The sequence below is a fragment of the Danio rerio genome, chromosome 17 (genome assembly GCF_052040795.2).
Source record: "Danio rerio strain M-AB ecotype USA chromosome 17, GRCz13ab, whole genome shotgun sequence".
Lineage (NCBI taxonomy): Eukaryota > Metazoa > Chordata > Actinopteri > Cypriniformes > Danionidae > Danio > Danio rerio.
The window spans coordinates 40,695,001-40,719,130 of record NC_141037.1 but is presented as its reverse complement, the minus strand read 5'-3'; the positions used below and the strand labels follow the sequence as shown (position 1 = coordinate 40,719,130).

The following is a 24,130-nucleotide window of genomic DNA, read 5'->3' as shown; positions in this document are numbered from 1 at the left end:
GCTCCTTACAAAAATATTTATTTTTGAGCCGTCTCTTTAAGATGGCATGCGGTACATTGATGCACTGTAGAAATTGCAGTATTGCCCAAATTAGTCTACTATGTTTACATACTCCAGATGCCGTGGCTGTATTAATGTTGCCTCCTGTGTTTTAACATGTAGCGCCGCGTCTCGAGTTGTTCCACACTCCTCTGCCAAGTGTTATCAGACAGCACACAAGCATTACAGCATGCCAGCCGTTTCTCTCCTGCTGACATTTGCCATTCATTCACATTCACATCAGCATGAGTTTTTTTTCTGCGGTTCTTTTTATGTCTCTCCCATGCACCTTTTCAATTTCTCCGGCATCCTCCTTTGTTAGCTTGTTGTTCTCTTGTAAAGAGCGAATAAAAGCAATCATGCCTTGAATGAAGGAAGGTCAAATTGAATGTTGTTCATAAAACGGCGGACTTTTGCCCGCATGGTCAATATTGGGTTCAGAATAAGGGAGCAGCTGCCCATCGTCTGTCTGTTTAAGCTAGTGGAACGTCTGTCTGGTCTACTTTCAATACGCTTTTTTCAGATTACCTAAAATGATCTGAGATATGTGTGTACTAGGGAAAATTCTCAGGTTATCTCAGTTTACTGGATTTAGTACACATAGATTTAAGTAGAGTGTTAATATAAATATTAGTTCTATACTATAAAGGTCTTACACGCTATTTTTATATATATATATATATATATATATATATATATATATATATATATATATATATATATATATATATATATATATATATATTTTTTTTTTTTTATTTTTTTTTTTTTTTAACTCTTTATTTTCATTTTCATTGAAAAAACCTTAATACATTACATACAGTACAGCCTGAGTTCTTACAAAGAAATATACCATCAAAATTCTTTTGGTAGTACTTACAGTGAATTTAACTTACTACAAAAAGGAACGCAAAACCCTACCACCCACCCCACCCATTTAACATTGATCAAAATATTTGTGGAAGGTTCATAAAAATAAAAGGCATATATGCATAACATTTACAATCATATATAGATCCGGCTGGGACAAAAATTTTAAATTGAGTCAAGGCGTACATGGACAATGAAACCAAAAGAGACATTATAAAAAAATTATAAGATAATTATAAAATAAAGAATGAAATAAGATAAATAGATAAATTAACATACAACAGTCTTGTAAGTCTATCAGTTCAGTCTGTCTGCAAAAATAATATGAATGGTTCCCAAATCTTGTTAAAAATGGACAATTTGTCATTTAGTATGAATCTCAGTTCTTCTAAGTGTAACATATTTCCAAGTTCTCTAGCCCACATTTCAAAGGTGGGGACAGCATCAGATTTCCACATTTGTAAAATGAGTTTTTTTGCAAGACACATACAAAATAGAATTGCTTGTGTTTGGTTTCTACTGCAAGGACTGTACTCTGCTCCTAAAAGACCAATACTAGGATCGATTTCCAGATTCGTTGAGTACACTTCAGAAAGAAATTTAAATATATTTTTCCAGAATGGTTGTAGTTTACTGCATGACCACAAATATATATATATATATATATTTTTTATATATATATAAAAATATTGTAATTTTGTAATATTGTATTTATTTTTACATTTCAAAAAATGCAAGTTTTTCTATTTATTCAGAATTAGACACTTTTATATGAACGATAATTATTTAAACTGATCATCAGTGGAGAAAATCTAAGACATTTTAAATAAATGCTGTTCTCTTTAACTTTTGATTCTTCGATTGAGACCTTGAGACAAAGAACCAAATAAGTCCATATTTAACAATGTTGAGTAATATGATTTTTTAAAATTTGGATTGTGAACATCATATTATAGATTTTTATTTTACTTGAAGATACACAACAAAAGCTTCTCATTTCTAAGGAGATTTTTTCAGTGTTAGTATTAAAAATCAAAAGTTGTGATTTATATTTCTCAAAAAGTGGAAGAACGGACTCAATCATATCGATTTAAACCACTAAAGATCTGATTCCTTTATCTTAGTTTTAATACAGTAACAGAAACTTCAGCTTAATATTAAGCATTTCTTTCAAGTTTATTATTATTGGTATTGTTAGTGTTGTTGTTGTTGTTGTTATTATTATTATTTAAAAACAGAAAATACAGTATGAACAATGTACAATACATGGACTGTCTTAAGATATAGGCAATAACAATAAATTGTTAACAATAAACAATTAAATAAATATTAAACTTTAAATAAAAATAAATTAATAACAAAAAAACAATACAATGCAGAAATACATCATAGCTTAATATTTTCGTTTATTTAAAAAAGCTGACGTGGCGCACATGGGCCTATATTACTTCAAACTGTTCTCGCGCTCCGCCATCTCACGATGTAAATAAAAATATATACGGTTTTTCATTGCACAAACTTAATTATTTCTAAAGTGTACGTCACTTTTTTTTATAAAAAAATATATTTAAGCAACATTAATTTCAGCATACAGTACAACTGATGGCAAAATTATTATCCCTATTGTGAATTTATTATTTTGTTCATTTGTTAAGTGATGTTCAACAGAGCAATCCACTTTTTCAACAGTGTTTCCTATGAAGTGTTTTATAGTTCTGAGGTCAATATCATTATCCCCATTTTTTTTTCTCGATTTGCTAAAGAACTTGCCTAGTTAACTTAGAGGTCCCGTGAAGTGCTTTGAAATGTGCATTTTTTTATTTGATGTTTGATGTAACTCGGGGAGTGACACTGACAACTGAGGTTTGGATCCACATGCAGGTTTATTCGGAGTCAGGCAAACAATGGTCAATACAGGTGCAAACAGATGTATAGAGACAGTCCAGAATCGTAGTCAAATAACAGGCGAGAGATCGCAAGGCAGGCGGCAGACTAAGACAAAAAGGCTAACAAGGCTAAGGTCAAAACACAGAAAAACAAGACTATAGGAAAACACATTTTAATGTCACTATACAGATGAACAAGACTCAGCAATGAGGGTTTCAAAGTGAGCTGTATATATGTGTGTATGCAATCAGTCAGGATCTGGAACCAGTGTGTGTGGAGCATGACTGGTTCTTGTAGTCCATTTATCAGCAGATTTGTAGTTCATGTGGATGTGAGTGTGTACCTGCGACCTCTGGTGGTTTGATCGCTGGTGAACATGACATTTGACAAAATCTCAACTGAAACATGAAAAGAGGGCGGGATATAGTGTAGCTCCTCCCCTTCAAAAAATTAAGTTTTGTTATTATCACCGCTCAGACAGTGAGAATGGTTAAGCTCAAGAACATCTAATGAAAAGCCAATGAGAAGAAGGGGCGGGGCATTTCAGACACTAGAGAGTGTTTGATTGGTCCGTTTAGGCTGAAGTGACGAGCACAAGCACAAGCTTTACGTATTTATATCGATTTTATGTCTTCTAAATTTAAATTTTTTCACTGTTTTGGTGTGCACTGGAATATAGACATTCTAAAAACTAACAATAAGATTACTAATTTTAATTTCATGGGACCTTTAATCTAGTTAAGGTTTTACATTGCACTTGAATACATAGTATCTTGCAAAATTACTAGTAAAATATTGTACTATCATTATGACAAACTATTAAAACTATTATAAATCATTTATTAAAATTATTAATTAAAAATGTGTTGAAAAACACATTAAACAACATTAAACAACACTTTTAAATATTTTAAAAAGAATAAAAATTTCCCAGAAGGACTACAAAAATAATAGTAGAACTGTTTTTTTATGTGTTGTTAAAATAAATAGAGACTAGGTGCAATATTACAGACTACAAACTTCCCAAAAAAAAAAAAATCCCATTCATATTTATGGCAAACAGCATGTCAATGTGTCATATGTGCTCATATACATGACAAACTAGCCTGACTCTAAGTGAAAAACTACCTGTCAAAAAAAAAACAAGAAGAAAAATACCTCATATTTTGGTTTTGTGGGTGTATTGTGAGAAATTTGTATCACTATATGGAGTGTTGAGGTAAAACCTGATATGTGATGTATGACAGATGCTTTTTAATAGCTTGTTTTGATAAATGACATCAAATTGTGTGTCACTTACATAAGCAAGAGTCTGATGGTCATGTTTACAATTCAATTTAAACCACATTTCAATTGCAAATAGTTATGTGTAAGTAATTCTGCATTATTTACTCACCAGTTTATACTTTTTTTTTACTAACTTCTCCTCTTTCTTCTTTGTAGAGGAAAGGCCGGACTGTTCCAAGGCGAGATGTGAGGTGCAGTTTTCTCCACGTTGTCCTGAAGACTCAATATTAATCGAGGGCTACGCTCCGCCAGGTGAATGTTGCCCGTTGCCCAGCCGCTGTGTGTGTAGCCCGGCTGGGTGTCTGAGGAAGGTCTGCCAGCCCGGCCACCTCAACATTTTGGTATCCAAGAGTTCAGGCAAACCCGGCGAGTGCTGTGATCTCTACGAGTGCAAACCAGGTAATAAAAATTACTTCTTTATTCCAATTTCACACCGTTTAGGTCAGGCTGCTTTATTGATTATGTTTTGCTAGTGAGCAGCAACCAAATTTTCAAAAACCAGCAGGAAGAACTGGAAATTATATTCGTCATCCCAGCCGATATGACGTCAGAATCCAGAAGTACAATTTGTTTCTGGTTCCCCCTAAGCTTTTCCTATGGGTTATAGTGGGGGGGTTTCAATTAATGTGTAAATTAAGGGCTTGTGCCCATGGCTTTGGCGCATAACTTGACTATATTTTGACATTTTTGCTCTACGAAATGAATGAATTACAAACAGCCATGCTGGAAATGTAAATTCTGAAGCTGATGTTTATTTTTAATGACATATGCTACTTCGTAAGTCTTTTTTTTTGTGTGTGTGTGTGTTGAGTGTGTGCTGTTTATGTTGTACATCAAATATGCAAGCATTGTTTACCACAGATATTATGTACTCATGAATTGGGGGGAAAACTGCAGTAAAATCTTCCAGCACTCTGGGGATGAACACACTGCAAATTTCAAGAGTAACAACCACATTTAATATAGGCAGGGAGTGAATTACAGGGAGCTTGTGGAGGGTTTGACCTTCCTAATACATGTCTGAACTATATGAACTTGATGTTAAAACTACATATCTGGGGAGGTCTGGAAAATAGTTTGCACTGATCTTTATCTAAAATAAAAATAATAATAATAATAATAATAATAATAATAATAATAATAATAATTAAGTGAACAAAAATACATATTCAGTGTTTCCCACACACAAGGCCCTATTATACACCTGGTGCAATAAGGCGCAAGACATGTTTACCGCAAGTTTTTGCTATTTTCAAACCAATGCAACCTTAATTTTTCCATTTTCTGCAATGTTGTTTAAGCAGCAAATCGATTTGTGCCACTTTGTTGACTCATGGGTGTTAGAAAACCCAGATCTAGAAAAGAGGTGTGTTTAGTCACGTTGTTGGCACGTTGCCATTTTGAGGAACTAAAATAGACTGTGCAATAGACCAGCTGAAAGCAGGTTTAAATTCCAGCGCAGAGCGCGTCAGTTGTGCGCCTCGCTTACACATTGCTTAGAACACACAGGATATACAGCAATACGCAAATATCTTTACAAATGAAAAATAATTAAATGATTAAAATATTACAATATTATTACTCTTATACTTTTATTATTTTAAATATAAAAACGTTTACCATCATGCCATCTTCTTCTCTGCTTTTTTTTTCAGTTTATTCATGACAACTTGCTTTGATATAATGTTATTATTAGTAGCAGTAGTATTTATTATGTGCATATTTATATTTGTTTAATTAAAAACAAGCTTAGATTTGCCCACCTGTCAGGTTTTAGACCATATGGGGCACAGCATGTGTATTTGGATAAAACTCAGTTTTTTGACCACACTTCATTATTACTGTTCATTTATTAATTTGCTGGAAATTAGAACTGAATTTAGGAATAGTTTTGACCAAATCTTTGAGCTTAACAAAGGAAATTAATTATGTAGGCTAATGGATGTCTTCAGCGGAGTGTGTACAACATTGCTTTCTCATCCACGAAAGAGAGTAAGAGAAAGTGAAATTAAAGGCCGACTGGAGGAGGCTCATTCTTTATTCTTTAACTGTTTTCTCACAAGTGAAGCGTTAAGTTTTTCCACTTATAAAGTCCGCCATGTAAATAGCAAATGCGCCATGGTGCCACGCAACTGACTCTTAAAGGGAATGGGAGATGAGACTCTGATTGGTTTATTCTCAAAACACACATAACTCATAAAGAGAATAAGCTCAACCCTGTTAGACCATGCACCACGATGGTAATTTTCTATGCTTAAAAAAGCAAAAGTGGATTTGGACACATCCTAAATGCTTTTGCTCCATGTGAAAGCGAAACCCACCAAGAACAAAGAGCAATGTAATCTGAATCCCTGTGGTACAGAACAAAACAATTGATCTACAGGTGTGAAAGCACCCTAAATAGACATTGTCTATTTTCTTTTTTTTATTATTTACTTTAACCCATTAAAAATACCCCACCACCACCCTTACCCCCCAGATACACACACACAATGGTTCATACTATTACCAATGCATGACCACTCACAGCAAGGAGAAACAGTTAAATCAAGCCCAACAACAGGCGTTGTGAGTGTTGAAAAGACACTTTTTCTTGTAAATTAGGCTTGTTCGGTGTCTACATAGAGCCTAAAAGTGAAGTCAAATTAAATGATAGTGTGTATTTTAATAGACACCAATGCCCGTACATGGAAGTTAAACAGTAAACAGTAAGTGCGACTTTAATGTGTTTTTTTTTTTCTATTGAAATTTGCAGTGCTGTCAGAGTGCTGGAAGAGTTTGTTGCTGGTTACTTCAAGATTTTCCTGTATCTTTTATTTTTATGAGTACAATAGTCTGTGGTAAACAATACTTACATACTTGTTGTATATAATAAACTGCACACACTAAGTAAACTGAAAGTGTGATCTTTTATGATCATCTGTTCATTAGTGCAGGGATGCAAACTTGTATCTGTCCTGCAAAATTAACAGCTTTGCCTCAGTTCATTTTATCCCCTGGGTGACCAAAAAATTGACAAATTTGTAATTCGTCCTGCCCAAAAAAGACAGAGTATCACTTATTCACCTTCAGCATATAAAAGTAATGATGACCCAAGCATACTGGACCCATGTGAGGAAGCTCCAAACAATTTGGGTCACAGCACTAGCAATACTGAAAACACGAAATGCAAGAAATACCAAGATAGTTACCTGAACTATGGTTTAATTCCATTTTTTCAAAGCAGAGTCCTTGATCCAGCCACTGTGCATTATCTGTGCCAAAGTTATTGCTAACAAGTGCATGAGACTTTCCAGATTAATAAGACATTTGCAGACGACTCATCCCCAATAGCGCAAGGTGCACCCAATACAAATGACCTACTGATGTTTTGCTTTTATATCTTACATTAGGATTTTATGTCATATCTAGATCTAGTAATAAACATACCTTTGTTTGAGAACAAACTTTTTTTGTCATACCTACTGCAAACTTATTTACGATAATATCATCAATTGTAGGGGGGGGGGCTTACAATATTTTCTTGAGGAAAAGAGGGTCTCAGGCAAAAAAAGGTTGGAAACCACTGCTGTAGATGGATTGCAGTGGAGTCTTCGGTATCCAAAGCAGGATGAGGATAGTGATAGATATGAATTCTTTCCAGGTTATCTCAAGATGTTGTGACAGTACCTTAATTTTAATATATCTGCTTCTGTCATGGTGTTGTTGTTTTTTTCTTTTTTTTTTTGCTGCAATATGGCAGCCTTGAGCAGAGATAGCCACTTGGCTTAAAAGTGACATAAAAAACAACAGTAACTCATTCTCCAATACACTAAAGAGAGCGATTTCGTGATTTGGGAGCCTGCCAAAGCTACTGAGACATGCTAAATCCATGGGCTGTTGAAGATACGTGAGTGTTTCTGCTTCTAGAAGCTGTCTGGTTGATAGGACCCACTTTTCAGGAAAAAAATTACTCTAGATGAAAAATTTACTCAACAGAAATTCCAGATCCCATTTTGTTTTATATTGTGTATCTACACGCATGTGTTTGACACAAATGTGTATAATGACAGGTATTAAACAGGTATTACAAGGCAATGGTAAATTACGAGTATATTAATGTGCTCATTTCTTTTTTAAGAGTTTTTGAGAAGAGTTTTTTTTTTTTTTTTTAAGTAAACCTGTGAGGGTTGGGTTTAGAAATAATGTATAGGGGAGGCCAGTGCAATACAGTTTGTACAGTATAAAAACAATGGGAACCAATAAGAATGTCCCCACATTTAACAAAACAAAACGTTCGAGGTTACAGAAGTAACCCTTCGTTCCCCGAGGAGGGGAACGGAAGTGCCATGAATGGGAGGATTCGGATCAGAAGCCGCTTATCTGGAGAGTATTGAACGGGCCAATGAATGAAATTAATTGGCAGCGTAAGCTTGCGCAGGTGTGCGACATCTGCAATTATCTCAGCATATAAGCACACCTGAAGCCAGCAGACGCCATCCTTTTAAGCTGAAGAGACTTTCAAACAGCTAAGGGACAGTCATTATGGCGACGGAATATGGCACTTCCGTTCCCCTCCTCGGGGAACGAAGGGTTACTTCTGTAACCTCGAACGTTCCCCTTCGGTTGGGGAACTTCAGTGCCATGAATGGGAGAATATGGAAAGCGCCATAATGACTGCACCTTACCAACACCCCCGATGAGGAGATAGTCAAGCAAGCGTGACGCACCCACATCATGGGGGGCGCGGTCCTCCAACGTGTCCCTGGCCCTAATTTATCCTACTTCAACAGAAGTTTTACGGATTTAGATATATTTTTTGGGAAGTCGTGAGCATCTAGATAATTCTAGGAAATACGACAGTACGTTGGGAAGCGTGCAATCCCGATAGGGAGGACGCTGCGGAGGCCATCCGTTACCCAAGGGGGGGATAGATGGCAGAATTTACATATGGACTAGCCCTAAAAAGGGGGAGTACGCATAGCAAAAGAGTGGTTAGCGGAGAGGGAAGACACGGGTCCACCCAGGGGGGGGACTTAACCGTGGCGGAATAAGCATATGGGATCGCCTAGTGGGGATCACGCATAGCAGGCACCTATACCCAAAACGCGGGCTGACCAGCGGGCAGACCTACAACGTAGTGGGCCAGCAAGTGACTCCTCCGCTGAGTCAGTGCTGGGGGCCACGGAGGAATCTGCAGGGCTCACCTGACGGGGAACTTTACTGACAGATAAAAAAGGCGCACGTACCTCCGTGTTAGGGAGAATGGCGCCGCAAGCGTGTTTCAACACCCTACCGAGTTGTCTCCTCAATCACCAAAGGGTTACCTAATACCCTTGAGGAAACCGGCTCCACTCGCAGATTGTAAAACCTTGCAAATGTGTTGGGTGTCGCCCAGCCCGCAGCTCTACAGATGTCTGTTAGAGAGGCGCCGCGTGCACGCGCCCAAGAGGATGCAACGCTCCGAGTGGAGTGTGCACGAACTCCCGGGGGACACGGCTGACCTCGACTCGAATAAGCGAGTGAAATGGCATCCACAATCCAGTGGGATAATCTTTGTTTTGATACGGCACTTCCCTGCTGCCGACCGCCATAACAGACAAAGAGCTGCTCAGATGATCTAAAATTCTGAGTACGGTCCACATAAATGCGCAGAGCGCGAACTGGACAAATTAAAGAAAGGGCTGGGTCTGCCTCCTCCGGGGGCAGCGCTTGCAGGTTCACTACCTGATCTCTAAAGGGGGTGGTAGGAACCTTGGGCACATAACCGGGGCGGGGTCTCAGGATGACGTGAGAGTAATCCGGCCCGAATTCCAGGCACGAGTCACTGACCGAAAATGCCTCCAGGTCCCCGACCCTCTTGATGGAGGCCAACGCAACCAGCAGAGCTGTCTTCAGGGACAGAAATCTTAGAGATACTGATTCGAGTGGCTCAAAGGGATCGGATCGCAGACTCGTGAGAACGAGGGCGAGATCCCAAGAGGGCATGAGAGGGGGGCGAGATGGATTAATTCGCCTAGCACCCCTAAGGAACTGGATGACCAGGTTATGCTTTCCCACGGTGCCGCCAGCTACCGCGCTATGATAAGCGGAGATGGCGGCCACGTAAACCTTGAGAGTGGAGGGCGACAGCCTGCTGTCCAACTTCTCTTGAAGGAAAGAGAGCACAACACTAATCTGGCAATTTCGGGGGTCTTCTCTGCGAGAGACGCACCATTCAGTGAATAGACTCCACTTCAGGGCGTAGGCGCGCCTCGTGGAGGGGGCTCTAGCCTGAGTGATGGTATTAACCACCGCAGTCGGTAGGTTACCTAAGTCTTCCTCGCGTCTAGGGACCACACGTGGAGGTTCCAAAGATCGGGGCGAGGGTGCCAGATGGTGCCCAGTCCCTGAGAGAGTAGGTCCTCTCTCAAAGGGATCCGCCAGGGGAGGGCCGTCGCGAGGAGTGAGAGCTCTGATATCCAGGTCCGGTTGGGCCAAAGGGGCGCAACTAGCAGAACCTGTTCCTCGTCCTCCCTGACCTTGCACAGAAACTGCGCGAGCAGGCTCACTGGGGGAAACGCATACTTGCGCATGCCCCGAGGCCAGCTGTGGGCCAGTGCATCCGTGCCGAGAGAGCCCTCGGTCAGGGAAAAAAACAACTGGCAGTGAGCGTTCTCGGGGGAAGCAAACAGATCGATCTGGGCCTCCCCGAATCGCGCCCATATCAGCTGAACAGACTCGGGGTGGAGTCTCCATTCTCCAGGGCGTAACAGCTGTCGTGAGAGCGCATCGGCTGCACGATTGAGCGTGCCTGGGACGTGAATGGCGCGCAGCGATTTCAGCCGCGGGTGACTCCAGAGGAGCAGACGGCGGGCGAGCTGAGACATGCGGCGAGAGCGCATACCCCCCATGCGGTTGATATACGCCGCCGCCGCCATACTGTCCGTCCTGACCAGCACGTGTTGCCGCTCCAGCACCGGTAAAAAGCGGTGGAGAGCGAGGAACACTGCCAACAGCTCTAGGCGATTGATATGCCAATGCAGCTGGGCACCCTTCCAGAGGCCCGCAGCCGCATGCCCGCGACACACGGCCCCCCAACCCGTGTTGGAAGCGTCTGTTGAAACAACAACATGGCTGGACGCCTGTCCTAGAGGCACACCGGCCTGTAGGAACGAGGGGTCGTTCCAAGGGCTGAGGGCGCGGCGACACAGCGCAGTAACCGAGACCCGGTGTGTGCCCGCGTGCCATGCGCGTCTGGGGACCCGATCGTGAAGCCAGTGCTGAAGTGGTCTCATATGGAGCAACCCGAGCGGCGTGACGGCGGCTGCGGATGCCATATGCCCCAGGAGCCTCTGAAAGAACTTCAGTGGGACCACTAGTTTGCTGTCGAGCTCCCTCAGACAGTTCAGCAACAGGCGAGCGCGTTCCTCGGAGAGGTGCGCTACCATGGTGATCGAGTCCAGCTCCATCCCGAGAAAAGAAATCCTCTGCACGGGGGCGAGTTTGCTCTTTTCTCGGTTGACCTGAAGCCCCAGTAGGCGGAGATGCCGAAGCACCTTGTCCCTGTGCATAATCAATTGCTCCCGCGAGTGGGCTAAAATCAGCCAGTCGTCGAGATAATTGAGTATGCGAATGCCCGCGAGCCGAAGGGGCGCTAGGGCACCCTCCGCGAGTTTGGTGAAGACCCGCGGAGACAGAGAGAGCCCGAAGGGGAGGACCTTGTACTGCCACGCTCGACCCTCGAACGCAAACCGCAGAAATTGGCGGTGGCGTGGAAGAATGGAGACATGGAAATACGCGTCCTTCAGGTCTATGGCTGCAAACCAATCCCGAGGACGAACGCATTGGAGAATGCGCCTCTGCGTGAGCATTCTGAACGGCAGCTTGTGCAGACAGCGGTTCAAAACGCGCAGATCTAGGATTGGCCGTGACCCACCGCTCTTTTTGGGTACGATGAAGTATGGGCTGTAAAACCCACTCTCCATCTCGGCTGGAGGAACCGGCTCGATTGCACCCTTCGCCAGGAGGGCAGCAATCTCCTCTCGCAAGACAGGGGCGGACAGGGGGTTGACCCTGGAGAAATACACGCCCGTAAACTTGGGGGGCCGTTTCGCGAACTGAATCGCGTAACCGAGTCTGATTGTGCGTATGAGCCACCGCGAGGGGCTGGCCCGCGCTAACCAGGCAGGCAGAGCCCTCGCTAATGGAGTCATCGCTACAATCGCTGACGTACCAGCGGTGGGGCAGCGCGGAGTGGGTGTGCTGATCCGGGAAGCACGAGGGTCCCGCGGAAGAGCTGGAGGAGAGCGATTCGCTCTGGCTCCGCACCCTGACTCCGGAGAGGGGGCTGGAGGGCTGAGGAAAGGGAGACCGTCCCCCCAGCGCTCGTGAGCCACTGGCGAAGCACGTAGAGTCTGCGAGCCGGAAGGCAGCGCGTCCCGGACTGGCAGAACTCGTGCAGTCACATCCGGGGAAGGGAAAAAGTGCTCTTTTACTGATGTTTTGGTGGCACTGAAAAGTACCGTTGTTATCGGGGCCCCGCCCTCCAGCGGGGAAAGAGCAAGTTTCCTCTTCTCCGGATGGCCTGTCTCAGGGACGCTTCGCGGTCCGTTTACCGGACTTAACGGCGCCCTGGGCAGGAGGGGCTGCCTGCTTTCGAGGTGAACGCCGCGCCCGCTTGGCCGGAGGCGCAGGCGGGGGCGGGGCAGCACTCGTTGGCGGGCGCCCTCGGCGAGGAACAGCGGAGGTGGATGGCTCGGCGGGCGGAGCGGGCTTACGGCCACGCCGATAGATGACATTGCCCATCGCATCCGACTGCTCTTTCACCGCCTTGAATTCCTGGGTGAATTCACCGACGGTGTCGCCGAACAGGCCAGCCTGGGATATGGGCGAGTCAAGAAAGCGAACTTTGTCAACGTCGCGCATATCGGCCAGGTTTAGCCAGAGGTGGCGTTCCTGAACCACAAGTGTGGACATCGTCCTCCCCAGCGCACACGCGGCGGACTTAGTAGTCCGAAGAGCATAGTCGGTCGCGGTGCGCAGCTCATGTAATAAGCTTGGGTTGGACCCGCCCTCGTGCAGCTCGGCCAGCGCCTGCGCTTGGTAGCGCTGGTAGGTGGCCATCGCGTGCAAAGCAGAAGCAGCCTGGCCCGCAGCCTTATAAGCTCTGGCTCCGAGGGAGGCAGACAACCTACAGGCTTTGGACGGGAGGCGGGGCAAACCCCGCCACGTAGAGGCGCCGCGCGGACAAAGATTGACCGCGATAGCGCGCTCCACTGACGGGATCGCCTCATACCCCCTGGCAGCTCCGCCGTCAAGGGCGGTGAGGGCGGAGGCACTCGCAGCACGGGCAGAGAAAGGTGCCCTCCAGGACTGCGTGAGCCTACTGTGCACTTCCGGGAAGAAGGGGACGAGAGGCTTCGAAGGCTTCGCCTTCTGGTCCTCTACGTAGCACCCATCTAGTCGGTCCGGCCGCGGAGCTGGGGGATAAACCATCTCCAACCCCACGGCCGAAGCAGCCCGGGAAAGCACGGCTAACATGTCCGCTTCAGGATCCGATTTGACAGCGCTCACCTGCCCGGAGGGGGCGAGCGGGTCCGGATCTTCGTCGGACAGTGAAAGCCCACCCTCCGATGCCGCGGAGGACATCTGATCTCCGGTGTCAGCGAGTGTGAGAGCTACCATCTGGTTAGACGGATCACTCTCACCACCCGAAGCTTGGATGGAGCGCCGTGAGGAGCGAGAGGTCCGCGAGCCCGTGGGCGGCGGATTAGCTCCCGCTGAAACCCTCAGATCTGCCCGAGCGCCCGCTGCTTTTTTAGAGCAGGAGGCAACTGGGGTGGCTCGCTCTCTTGCGAAAGTTAGCCGCGATCTTAGCTGTGCAACGGTCATGGCATCGCAATGACGACATGAACCGCCCGCGAGCACCGCATTAACATGCTGGACCCCCAAACATGCAATGCAGTGATCGTGTCCATCATCCGGAGACAGGAAACCCCCGCATCCAGAAACGCACAGTCGGAGCGCCATCCTGAAAAGGACGTGCTGCACGACTGTGTTGCTCTTTTAGGAAAGTTGCAACTATACGCACCGCTCTGGAGGACCGGACCCAAAGAACCGCAGGCAAGGGAGTAACCCAGCTCGACCGTCTGCCACCGCGAAGACCCACTCTGGACCGGGAGACACACTCGTTCGCTCTGAAGTGCTGATCAGCAAGAGGAACCCTCATCGACTCACTCAGAAAGGATCTGAAGCGAAAAGGATGGCGTCTGCTGGCTTCAGGTGTGCTTATATGCTGAGATAATTGCAGATGTCGCACACCTGCGCAAGCTTACGCTGCCAATTAATTTCATTCATTGGCCCGTTCAATACTCTCCAGATAAGCGGCTTCTGATCCGAATCCTCCCATTCATGGCACTGAAGTTCCCCAACCGAAGGGGAACTGTCTGTGTGGTTGTGTGCACTGGTTTTGGTGGTTTACAAGGCCAAATATATGTAATGACATGGATATTATTGTGGTATATTTAATTATTTGTTTATTATTTATGTACAATAATTAAGACATAAATGAGAAATTAAAATATATTCAACAACGTAAATGTAAACAAAAACTGTAAATGAAAAAAATTATTTATGGACTGTCTTAGTCCTAATACACTGCTTTATTTATTTATGTATTTGTTTATTTATTTGTGTATGTATGTATGTATGTATGTATGTATGTATGTATGTATGTATGTATGTATGTATGTGTGTTGTATGTATGTATGTATGTATGTATCTATGTATCTATGTATTTATGTATGTATGTATGTATGTATGTATGTATGTATGTATGTATGTATGTATGTATGTATGTATGTTAGTACTTTACCTTTAGTTGTCCTTTATTTCTTTAATTTTACTTTCCAAAAGGAATCCTCATTTTGCACAATACAAGTTTATAATGATAATACAGCTTGTTAACAAATTTTTAATAATTAATGAAGGAATTATAGTGTTATGATTTATTGTTTCAGTTTCTTTTATAGATACTGTATATTTCTGTCCATTCACATCCCGTTCCTTTGTGACTCCTGGCGGCACGGCCGCAAACTGTTGTTAAGGCTGATTTATACTTTCGCATGGCACCACATCGCAGACCTCCACTGACTGCACGCGCACCTCACTAAATGAACGCGGCTTTTATATGTGACGCATTCACCGTAGTGACATTAAAATGACAGGGGATGGTGAATAGAAACTGATCGGAAAATCAGATGGATAAACAGAAAAGTAGAAAGTTTCCGGAACTATGCCATATCATTAATATCATTGAAGATTTTTAAACTAACTATTTGTAATATTTTTATGAATTATTTGAATGATTTTATGGATTTTTATAACCATTGAAGATTTTTTTTATGAATCTTTGATGCATCACTTGCTTTTGTTCATATCTCGGACAGTTCTACCTACTAAAGTTTATTAAAATTCTAATGATGAGAGAACATGGGTTGCTTTACAAATATATATATATATATATATATATATATATATATATATATATATATATATATATATATATATACATATATATAAATATATATATATACATATATATATATATATATATATATATATATATATATATATATATATATATATATATATATATATATATATATATATATATGCAAACATGATTCTGTTCAGCAAAATTAACAGCGATATATCCAAAACAGGTTTGTTGAAAAATCTATTGTTTGTTGAAATAAGTATCACAGGTAAAAATCCAATTAAATATTTGTTAAAATATTTATTAATGATACACTCTAAAAGACGTTGAGTTATTTATTTAGGCCATGGTTGAGTTAAAAATTATTTGGTGGTTTGTTAGGATATTTTTAACCTTTATTGGATTATTTATTTAATAAATCAACCAGTTTGGTTAAAAATGTAAAATTTCAACAGTCTATGTAAAGCTGTGTAAATATGTGTGCGTAATGTTTTTTTGCGAGCAACGTGGTGGCGCAGTAGGTAGTGCTGTCGCCTTACAGCAAGAAGGCCGCTGGTTCAAGCCACGGCTGGGTCAGTTGGAATTTCTGTGTGGAGTTTGCATGTTCTCCCGCGTTCGTGTGAGTTTCCTCCGGGTGCTCCGGTTTGCCCCACAGTCCAAAGACATGCACTACAGGTGAATTGGGTGAGTGGATGATTCCCAGAGATGTATATATATAATTTTATTTTATTTATTTTTTATTTTAATGGCAAGCGAAAAAGTACACTTACTACAAATTACAGAACTAAAAAACATTACTTAAAAGCTAAAATGTTTTTTTAGATTTAGTCCATCCCACAATTTACATATTACTGTTTCTGTCCTCTTCTTATGCTAAAAAGGCATTAATGGTCCAACATTCCTGACCATTATCACCAATAAAGCCTAAAAAACAGGGCATCAGTATATTATAAACCTATAGGGTCAAATATTCTTTTCCAGTTATCAAAGAAATAATTTCCTCCTTAATTATAGTTTTGTAACTAATTAATTGTTTTAAATTCAAAATGGTAATATACAGTTTATATACCTGTACATCAGTGTTAAACATATAAATGGTGGAAAAACATATTTCTAACATATTGCCATGGTCTCTTTTGGCTTTAACAAACTTATCCCTCAAGTTTCTCACAAACTTTTTAACAAAACCTTTCCTCCTTTCCCACTGTTGCAATTTCTAGCCAAGAATTATTGTCAATCAGATTCTCCCTATTAACACGTATGGACGGATCATAAAGGTGTCCATACAGGCCTATTTGTTTCAGACAAAATCTCTTTAAAGTAATTCATATTCAACTCAAATCAAAGGTGGCGCCATGTGAACTGTTCGCTCGAGTCTCACCAAAGTTTGTGCACTCTTCCAGCCAAAATCATGTCGCGTGCACCCAAAGCAAACCTCCACAAACACAGCAATAACTTCACATTCACTGTGCGCACGTGGAGTATAAACCAGGCCTTACACCCAGTGTCTTTTCACATTCAAAATTTGCTATAGCTTTCCTATGAGCGTTGGGTTTAGGGCTGGGTTTAGGGTAAGGCCAGAGCTTAATTTGTGAATTGGGAGGTCCCGGAACAGATCGGGTTAAAGGATCCAGTATGTTGCTTGAGGATGGAAAGGTGTTGCGCACGAAAGTTATGAGCGGGGGTCGTTGGATGGCGGAGGGGTGTCGCGGACGAAGGACAAAAGTGAAGAGCAGGGGGTTGTCGAGGACGAGAGTGAAGAGGGTTGGGATGTCGCGGAAGAAAGTGAAAGTGAACAACGGACGGGGGAGGAGGGCGGTTGAGGAGGGGGATCGGTAAAATCAGGTGCCAGATCAGATTTCAGAGGTGCCGGATCCGTCGTGTTCCTGCACAAATGAAGCCCTTGGTAAGGCTAATAATAAGCAATTTTAGGTGTATAAAAACTATGCCAATGCAGAGTGCTTATACACCACCAAAATGTGAGTGTGACTGTATAAAAACCTACATTATTATATAATGGGTGTACTCAACAGTGTATGTTAAAGCCTATGGTGTGTGAAATAACAGGGAAATCATTTGCTTGGATGTGGGTTTGATGATGTGTGTTAACTGTTGGCTTTGATGAGGAGTGATAAATGTTTTATCTCTTGTTTTTTCAGTGTTCAGTGTGGACTGCAGCACTGTAGAGTGTCCTCCGGTGAAGCCTGTGCAGTGTCCGGCTGACAGCTATGAGACTCAGGTCAGACTGACGGCAGATGGCTGTTGCACCCTTCCTACCAGGTTAGATGTTACAGCAGCTCACCACACACCTTCGGGGTTACACTTTTATGCATGTCTTGAGCTCCATTTACATTACATCAAGTTATGTTAAAAGTATTGTTCAGCCAAAAATGAAAGTGTACTCACTAATTACTCATCCTCAAGTGGCTCCAAACCTGTTTCTTTCTTCTGTCCAACACAAAAAAGAAACTATTTTGAAGAAAGCTGTACCCATTGACATTCATAGCAGAAAAAATAAATACTTAGGACGTCAATGCTTCTTGTTCACTTCAAAATATCTTCTTTTATTTTGGATAAAACAGAAGAAAGAAACACACAAATGTTCGACATTAGTAAATAATGAGTAAATGGTGGCAGAACTTTCATTGTTTAAGTGAGCCTTTAACACAAGGGTTGTTATATTTTCGGTTACATTGTAAAACATTTTTGGTGCACACGAAGCAAAACAAATGATACGACTGTCTCTTTCATACAATTATAGTTATGATACGTTACATCTGTATCTCTTTCATAATCCAAGTAAGAACATTACACCCGCATGAAACTCACAGCCTTAATTAAATGTCACACTTGACTCACTCTTAACAATCCCAGCCAGATTGCTTCATCAAGTTTAAACTTACAATCCAGTTTAGCCGTTACACATGTCTCACTCTCACAATCCCAGTAGACAGTTACACTTGTGTCATATTCAAAAGCTTCATTAAATGTTACATGTCTCCTGCTTAACATCCCAGTTAGACTGTTTTGTCTGTTTCACTTTCATTATTTAGCTTGAATGTATACAAGACACAATACAGTCTATACTGTTACACCTGTCTACTTTGACAGTCTCAGTTAGACTGTTTCATAATTTTCACACTCACAATTCAAGTTAGATAATACATCTCTCTCACTTTCAAATTCCGAGGACTTTTGTTTTAAAAATGAACATTCCATGTAGAAAATCCAGGGATTTTACACTTGTTATGGTTTTGTTTACACTAGGGTTTACTTAACTTTTCAACTCACGAATCTTAAAATAACAATGACTCGCAACACCGACGTGGAGGTAGTTATAGGGGGTGCTTAACCTGTGGTCTATGTGGAGCTAACCACCCCAATATATTGATGGGGACTCTGTACTGCTCTGTGCGTGTCATCTTTCGGATGAGACGTTAAACTGAGGTCTTGACTGTGGTCATTAAAAATTCTAGGATGTCCTTTGAAAAAGAGTAGGGGTCTGTTCAACCCTGGCATCCTGGCCCACCCACTGGCCTCTGTCCATCATAGCCTACTAACCATCCCCATATTATAATCGGCTTCATCACTCCACCAATCAGCTGGTGAATGATGTGTGGTATGGTGCAATATGGCTGTCGTCGTGTCATCCAGGTGGATGCTGCACACTGGTGGTGGATGAGGAGATTCATCCCAAAAATGTGTAAAAGCACTTTGAGTGTCCAGGAAAGCACTATACTAATGTTAGCAATTATTAATTATTAAGAGTCTAACAGCCGGATAATGTTAAAGTAATTTATTCATTTAAACCTAAAGAAGTGAGTGGGCACAATGTTTGGAACCCAGCATGTCCATTCTTGGTTTAATTTTGGAGACCGACACTCAGAGATTAACCTCCTTGTTCAATCATAATCTAAATGTATTTATTTATTTAATTATATATATTTTTGTGTGTTTGTTTGTTTGTTTGGTTGGTTGTTTGTTTGTTTGTAATATACTTAAATGCCAAAAAGGTGTTGAAAATGTTAATATGGTGTCATAAAATTGATGCTGCAAATGCTTAATCTTATTTTAAAGATTTCTAATCTCCAAAAAAAGCTGATGGCTTTTTATTTACACGTTGTTTTGTAAACTGTTAACTACTGTTTTTTTTTAATCTGTTGTTAGTTATGGATAAAATATGGTAATTCTATTAGTTTAATTTAGATTTTTGGAAATCATCAAGCACCTCCTAATAGTCACTTTGAGGGTGCTTTCACACTAGCACTTTTGGTCCATACCCAGGTTAATTCGACATCAGAGTACTGTACGTTTAGCCAGTGTGAACGTGTCTTCTGTATTCAGGTGCGTACCCATGAACCTTATGCAAGTTTGCCTGAAAGAGGTGGTCTAGGGCACTGTTCACGTGAACTCTGGTCCTGTTCACTTCTGTGAATGCAATCATACCAAAAAACGGAAGTGAACTGTCAACAGTACAACAAACTATTGTTTTCATAACGTTCATTTGTGTGTGTGTATCATGCACTGCACCTTGGTGACAAGCGGGACTGAGCCAGGGCAAACACAGTGATAATATCTGCTTCATTAACAGCTTCTGCGGACATTGCGTGATGTTCTGAGCGTTTTTAATATTTTTGAGGCAGATAGACACGACTCGCTTTCTGTATGTTCAAAAGCAAAAGATTCAGTAAAAGCAGAACGACCGCGATGTGCGTACGTCTTTCCATTTTGGTGCTTTGCTTTCGTGTCTGTCACCTAGCAACAGCCGTAAACAAAACAGCAGCTAAATGACGCAAGCGTATCGAGATTAAGAAGGAAAAAAGATGATGAACACAAACTAGCCGAGAAGATGGGGGACAATCGAACTTGGGTACGGTCCAGGCAATTGAACCAAGTTTGAAAGCAACCTGAGAACCACTGGTCTAGACGTACAGTAAATCTATATCATGCTCACAATTCAGATAGTGAAGTTACACCTGTTCACACTCAACACACCTTTCTCCCAATTATATCTCCTGATTTATACTGTTAAATATTAGGTTTAGGTAATGTTTTTTCACAGCCTAAGATATAAATCCAACTTATCTCATGATCATAATTCCGGTTAAACCAAACCGATTGTCCAAAATGCATATTTTTTCAGTATTTAGTGGCTCTCAAGTTGCTAAGTGTCTCGAAGTGTGAATGTTAGATTATTTCAGGACTGAAAGTTAATAACATCAGCATGTCAGGAGAGTGTTTTGTTGTTTTGAATTAAGAATGACAGGCCCCCCACTATCATCTCTCTCTCTCCATCAGATGTGAGTGTTTGCCAGGCCTCTGCACCTTCCCACAGTGCTCAGCGGGGATGTCCCCTCAGGTCGTGTCCCGCGGTGATGGAACACCTGGGAGGTGCTGCGATGTTTTTGAGTGTGTCAACGGTAGGTTCTGTTTTCTGTGTCTTAATTAGTGTTTATATGTTGCTGCACAGTTAAGGTCGTCTAGTCAGTGGGCAGAACCCTGTCGCCACTGCCATAGTGACCGTCGTCAGCCCAGGCACATGCATTCTGCCACAATTACATCTGTCTCTCTGCTTTCAGAAGTAATTTCCAGTTTTTTCCCTGATATCAGAAGGGACATTAATTCATTTTACATTTGATGTCTTTAATAAACCAAACTAAAAGAGAAGTATAGCTATTACTTTTAGCCAAATGGTGTTTATGTGCATGCTGTAAGAGGCATAAGTGAATATTCACAGTGCTAGTGCTTTTGAAATTTAAAAGAACAATCTACTTTGTTGTTTTGGAAATATGCTCATTTTACAACACACTTAGTTAAACAGTCCAGTTAACCAGTTAAAGAGTTAAACCGTTAAGTTTTACCATTTTTGAATCCATTTAGTTGATCTCCAGGTCTAGTGAGAACACTCTTAGCTTAGCTTAGGATAAAACATTAACTCTAGTGGACTTGAAATAAGGCCAATTTTTATAAAAAAAAATAAACAGAAAGTTCCTTCAAGGTAATTCTTTTCAGTTTGATATTTGTATTTTGCTAGTTGGTGCTTATATGTGAGAGAATTTACTGGATTCTTAAAGAAAGGAAATTTTCTTTGGGGAAAATTGGAATTTATTTTGGGAAATGGCTACTTACATCCATATGGACAGCTTTTCTGGCATGACTTTTTTGCTCAGTAGATCATTGAGAAGGACGAAAGGTGGTTGATGCAGGAATTATACTCATTATTACACTAATTTCTAAGCCATACTTACATGCTATTTCTGACCGAATATTCAGAGTAGCAATATTTTGGTAAACGATATATATGGAACGTGTCACAAGTTGTCATTGTTCATAAATGAACCAATGTGAATATAAAAGCATATTCAGCTCAGTAAAGCAAGCTAGGCTGAATAATGCTATTTTCTGATGTTTTGTTGTTGAGCTAAATAAAAATCGACATTATCGATGCTGTAAAAAGATCTTATGAAACTGAAAACAGTCTCATCAACCATTCGCCGGAAGATTTCAGTGGCTGAACAACACTTCTGTGCATATAACCCATTCATAACAACCCAATCTACATCAGCTCTGCATGACAAAAGTTTTAAAGTTTTAAAACATAACATTTCCTTTCTAAGAGAAATACTTCAGCCATGGTGTCGTCCTTCCTCCATCATGCAAAAGTAACTCCAATATTAATTCAGGAGTTTAAAAAGTTTCGATTCAGCATGTTTTTTCCTCTCTCTCTCTCTTTCTCTCTCTCTCTCTCTCTCTCTCTCTCTTCTCTCCCTCTCTCTCTCTCGTGAATGCACAGCATGTGAATGCACAAACGGCAGAGCTGCGTACAGACAGGTGACAGACAGTTTGAGCTATGTATCAGAATTATGGGAGATGTCTTATGCCTTACCCGGAATATAAAAATACGTATAAATGCATTTAGATCATTTACTTTAATCAGTAATATTTGAATGTGAAGAGACTTTAAACCAGAACAACAAAACATGTTTCTGAAGACAATCACCTACTGCACCTTTAGTGTAGTACATGTTAAAATAAATCAGTTATTAGTAATGAGTTACTAAAACTATTATGTTTAGAAATGTGTTAAAAATATATATTTTTTCCGTTAAACAGAAATCGGGGAAAAACATAAAAAGGGGGGCTATTAATTCAACTGTATATACAAGAAATGGCACATACAAGAAAACAGGCCCCAGTAACATATTTAAGATCTTCAAAAATGTCCAAGTCGCCCTCTAGTGGATTTTTGAAAACAAAAACTGCAAGAAATTTTTGTCGGTTCTCAGAAATGTAGTCCTGGGAACATATTTTCAATGTGTCTGGGTTGTTTGTTTGTGTTTTTGACAAATGGACATTCACTTAAAATGCACAGAGTACACAGTATGGTAAATGTTTATCTTTGCCATTCACAAGCAAATTCGCAAATTTTGCAAGTCTGAAAATGTGACAAAATGTGACAAAATGTGTTTTGAATTGGTGGTGCTAAAAAAAGAGGCTTTTAAATGAACAGGTTAAGTATTTGTGTGTGTGTGTGTGTGTGTGTGTGTGTGTGTGTGTGTGTGTGTGTGTGTGTGTGTGTGTGTGTGTGTGTGTGTGTGTGTGTGTGTGTGTGTGTGTGTGTGTGTGTGTGTGTGTGTGTGTGTGTGTGTGTGTGTGTGTGTGTGTGTGTGTGTGTGTGTGTGTGTGTGTGTGTGTGTGTGTGTGTGTGTGTGTGTGAGAAGCATGAAAAGAAATTAGGCCATCTCAATGAGATACTTGAATGAACAGATGCATTACAGCTTTAAGACTGTGACTGCTTTAAGACTTTTGATCAGTTGTGTTTATATTTACATTTCACAGAAAGACTAAACTTTTACTTATGTTAGTTTTATATTCTGTTATATTCAATTTTATTCAAGATGTCAGCCCACCACCTTTATATGACTTTGAGCTTATTCTTCTTTTTTTGAAATATCTTACAATAGAACTGTTTTTGCCATTTCACTGAATGGTGTGGTTGTGTAACTTGTGACCACGCTGGGGAAAGGTGAAATGATCAAATATTCAAGAGCAATAAACTAACTTTCTGCAGCACCGCATGGCCCTCAGGGTGCCTTTTGATGATGTCAGTGGCTGTCAAATGATTATCTTTTTCTGTTTTTTTTTCTTCTTTTTTTTTAGATAGTTTTAGAAAGGTTTTTGATATTTTTACTTTAAATGACCTCAAACAAACTGCTTATTCAGGACTCAAGTCTACTGGTTATTTTATTACTTAACATAAATCAATTATCTGTTTTATATAACACATCCAACACATCACCAAGAAAACAAATAAAAATGGACCACAAAACCAGTCTTCTGTAGTACAGTTATGGTTTTGGTAATACATTGTATTGGTCATAATTGTCGATTTCTCTTTCATACAAAAAATCATCAAAATATTATGCAAATATCATGTTTCATAAGGATATTTAGTACATTTCCTACTGCAAATACACCAAAACTATTTTTTGATTATTAATGTGCAGCTAAATAAATACATTTTCTGTTGATGTATAAATAAACTTAAAAAATGTACATGTGACTGGTTTTCTGGACTGTTGTCACAAA

General features: G+C 41.0%; 1 protein-coding gene across 2 annotated transcripts in view; it reads left to right on the top strand.

The window, feature by feature from the left end:
- Positions 1–24,130, top strand: part of crim1 (cysteine rich transmembrane BMP regulator 1 (chordin-like)) — a 260,051-nt gene that overhangs the window by 130,608 nt on the left and 105,313 nt on the right. For both annotated transcript variants that reach the window (XM_087288822.1, NM_212821.1), the window contains 3 exon segments: positions 4,240–4,482; positions 17,701–17,821; positions 20,840–20,961. In XM_087288822.1, coding sequence (XP_087144948.1) covers positions 4,240–4,482; positions 17,701–17,821; positions 20,840–20,961 — 486 coding nt within the window.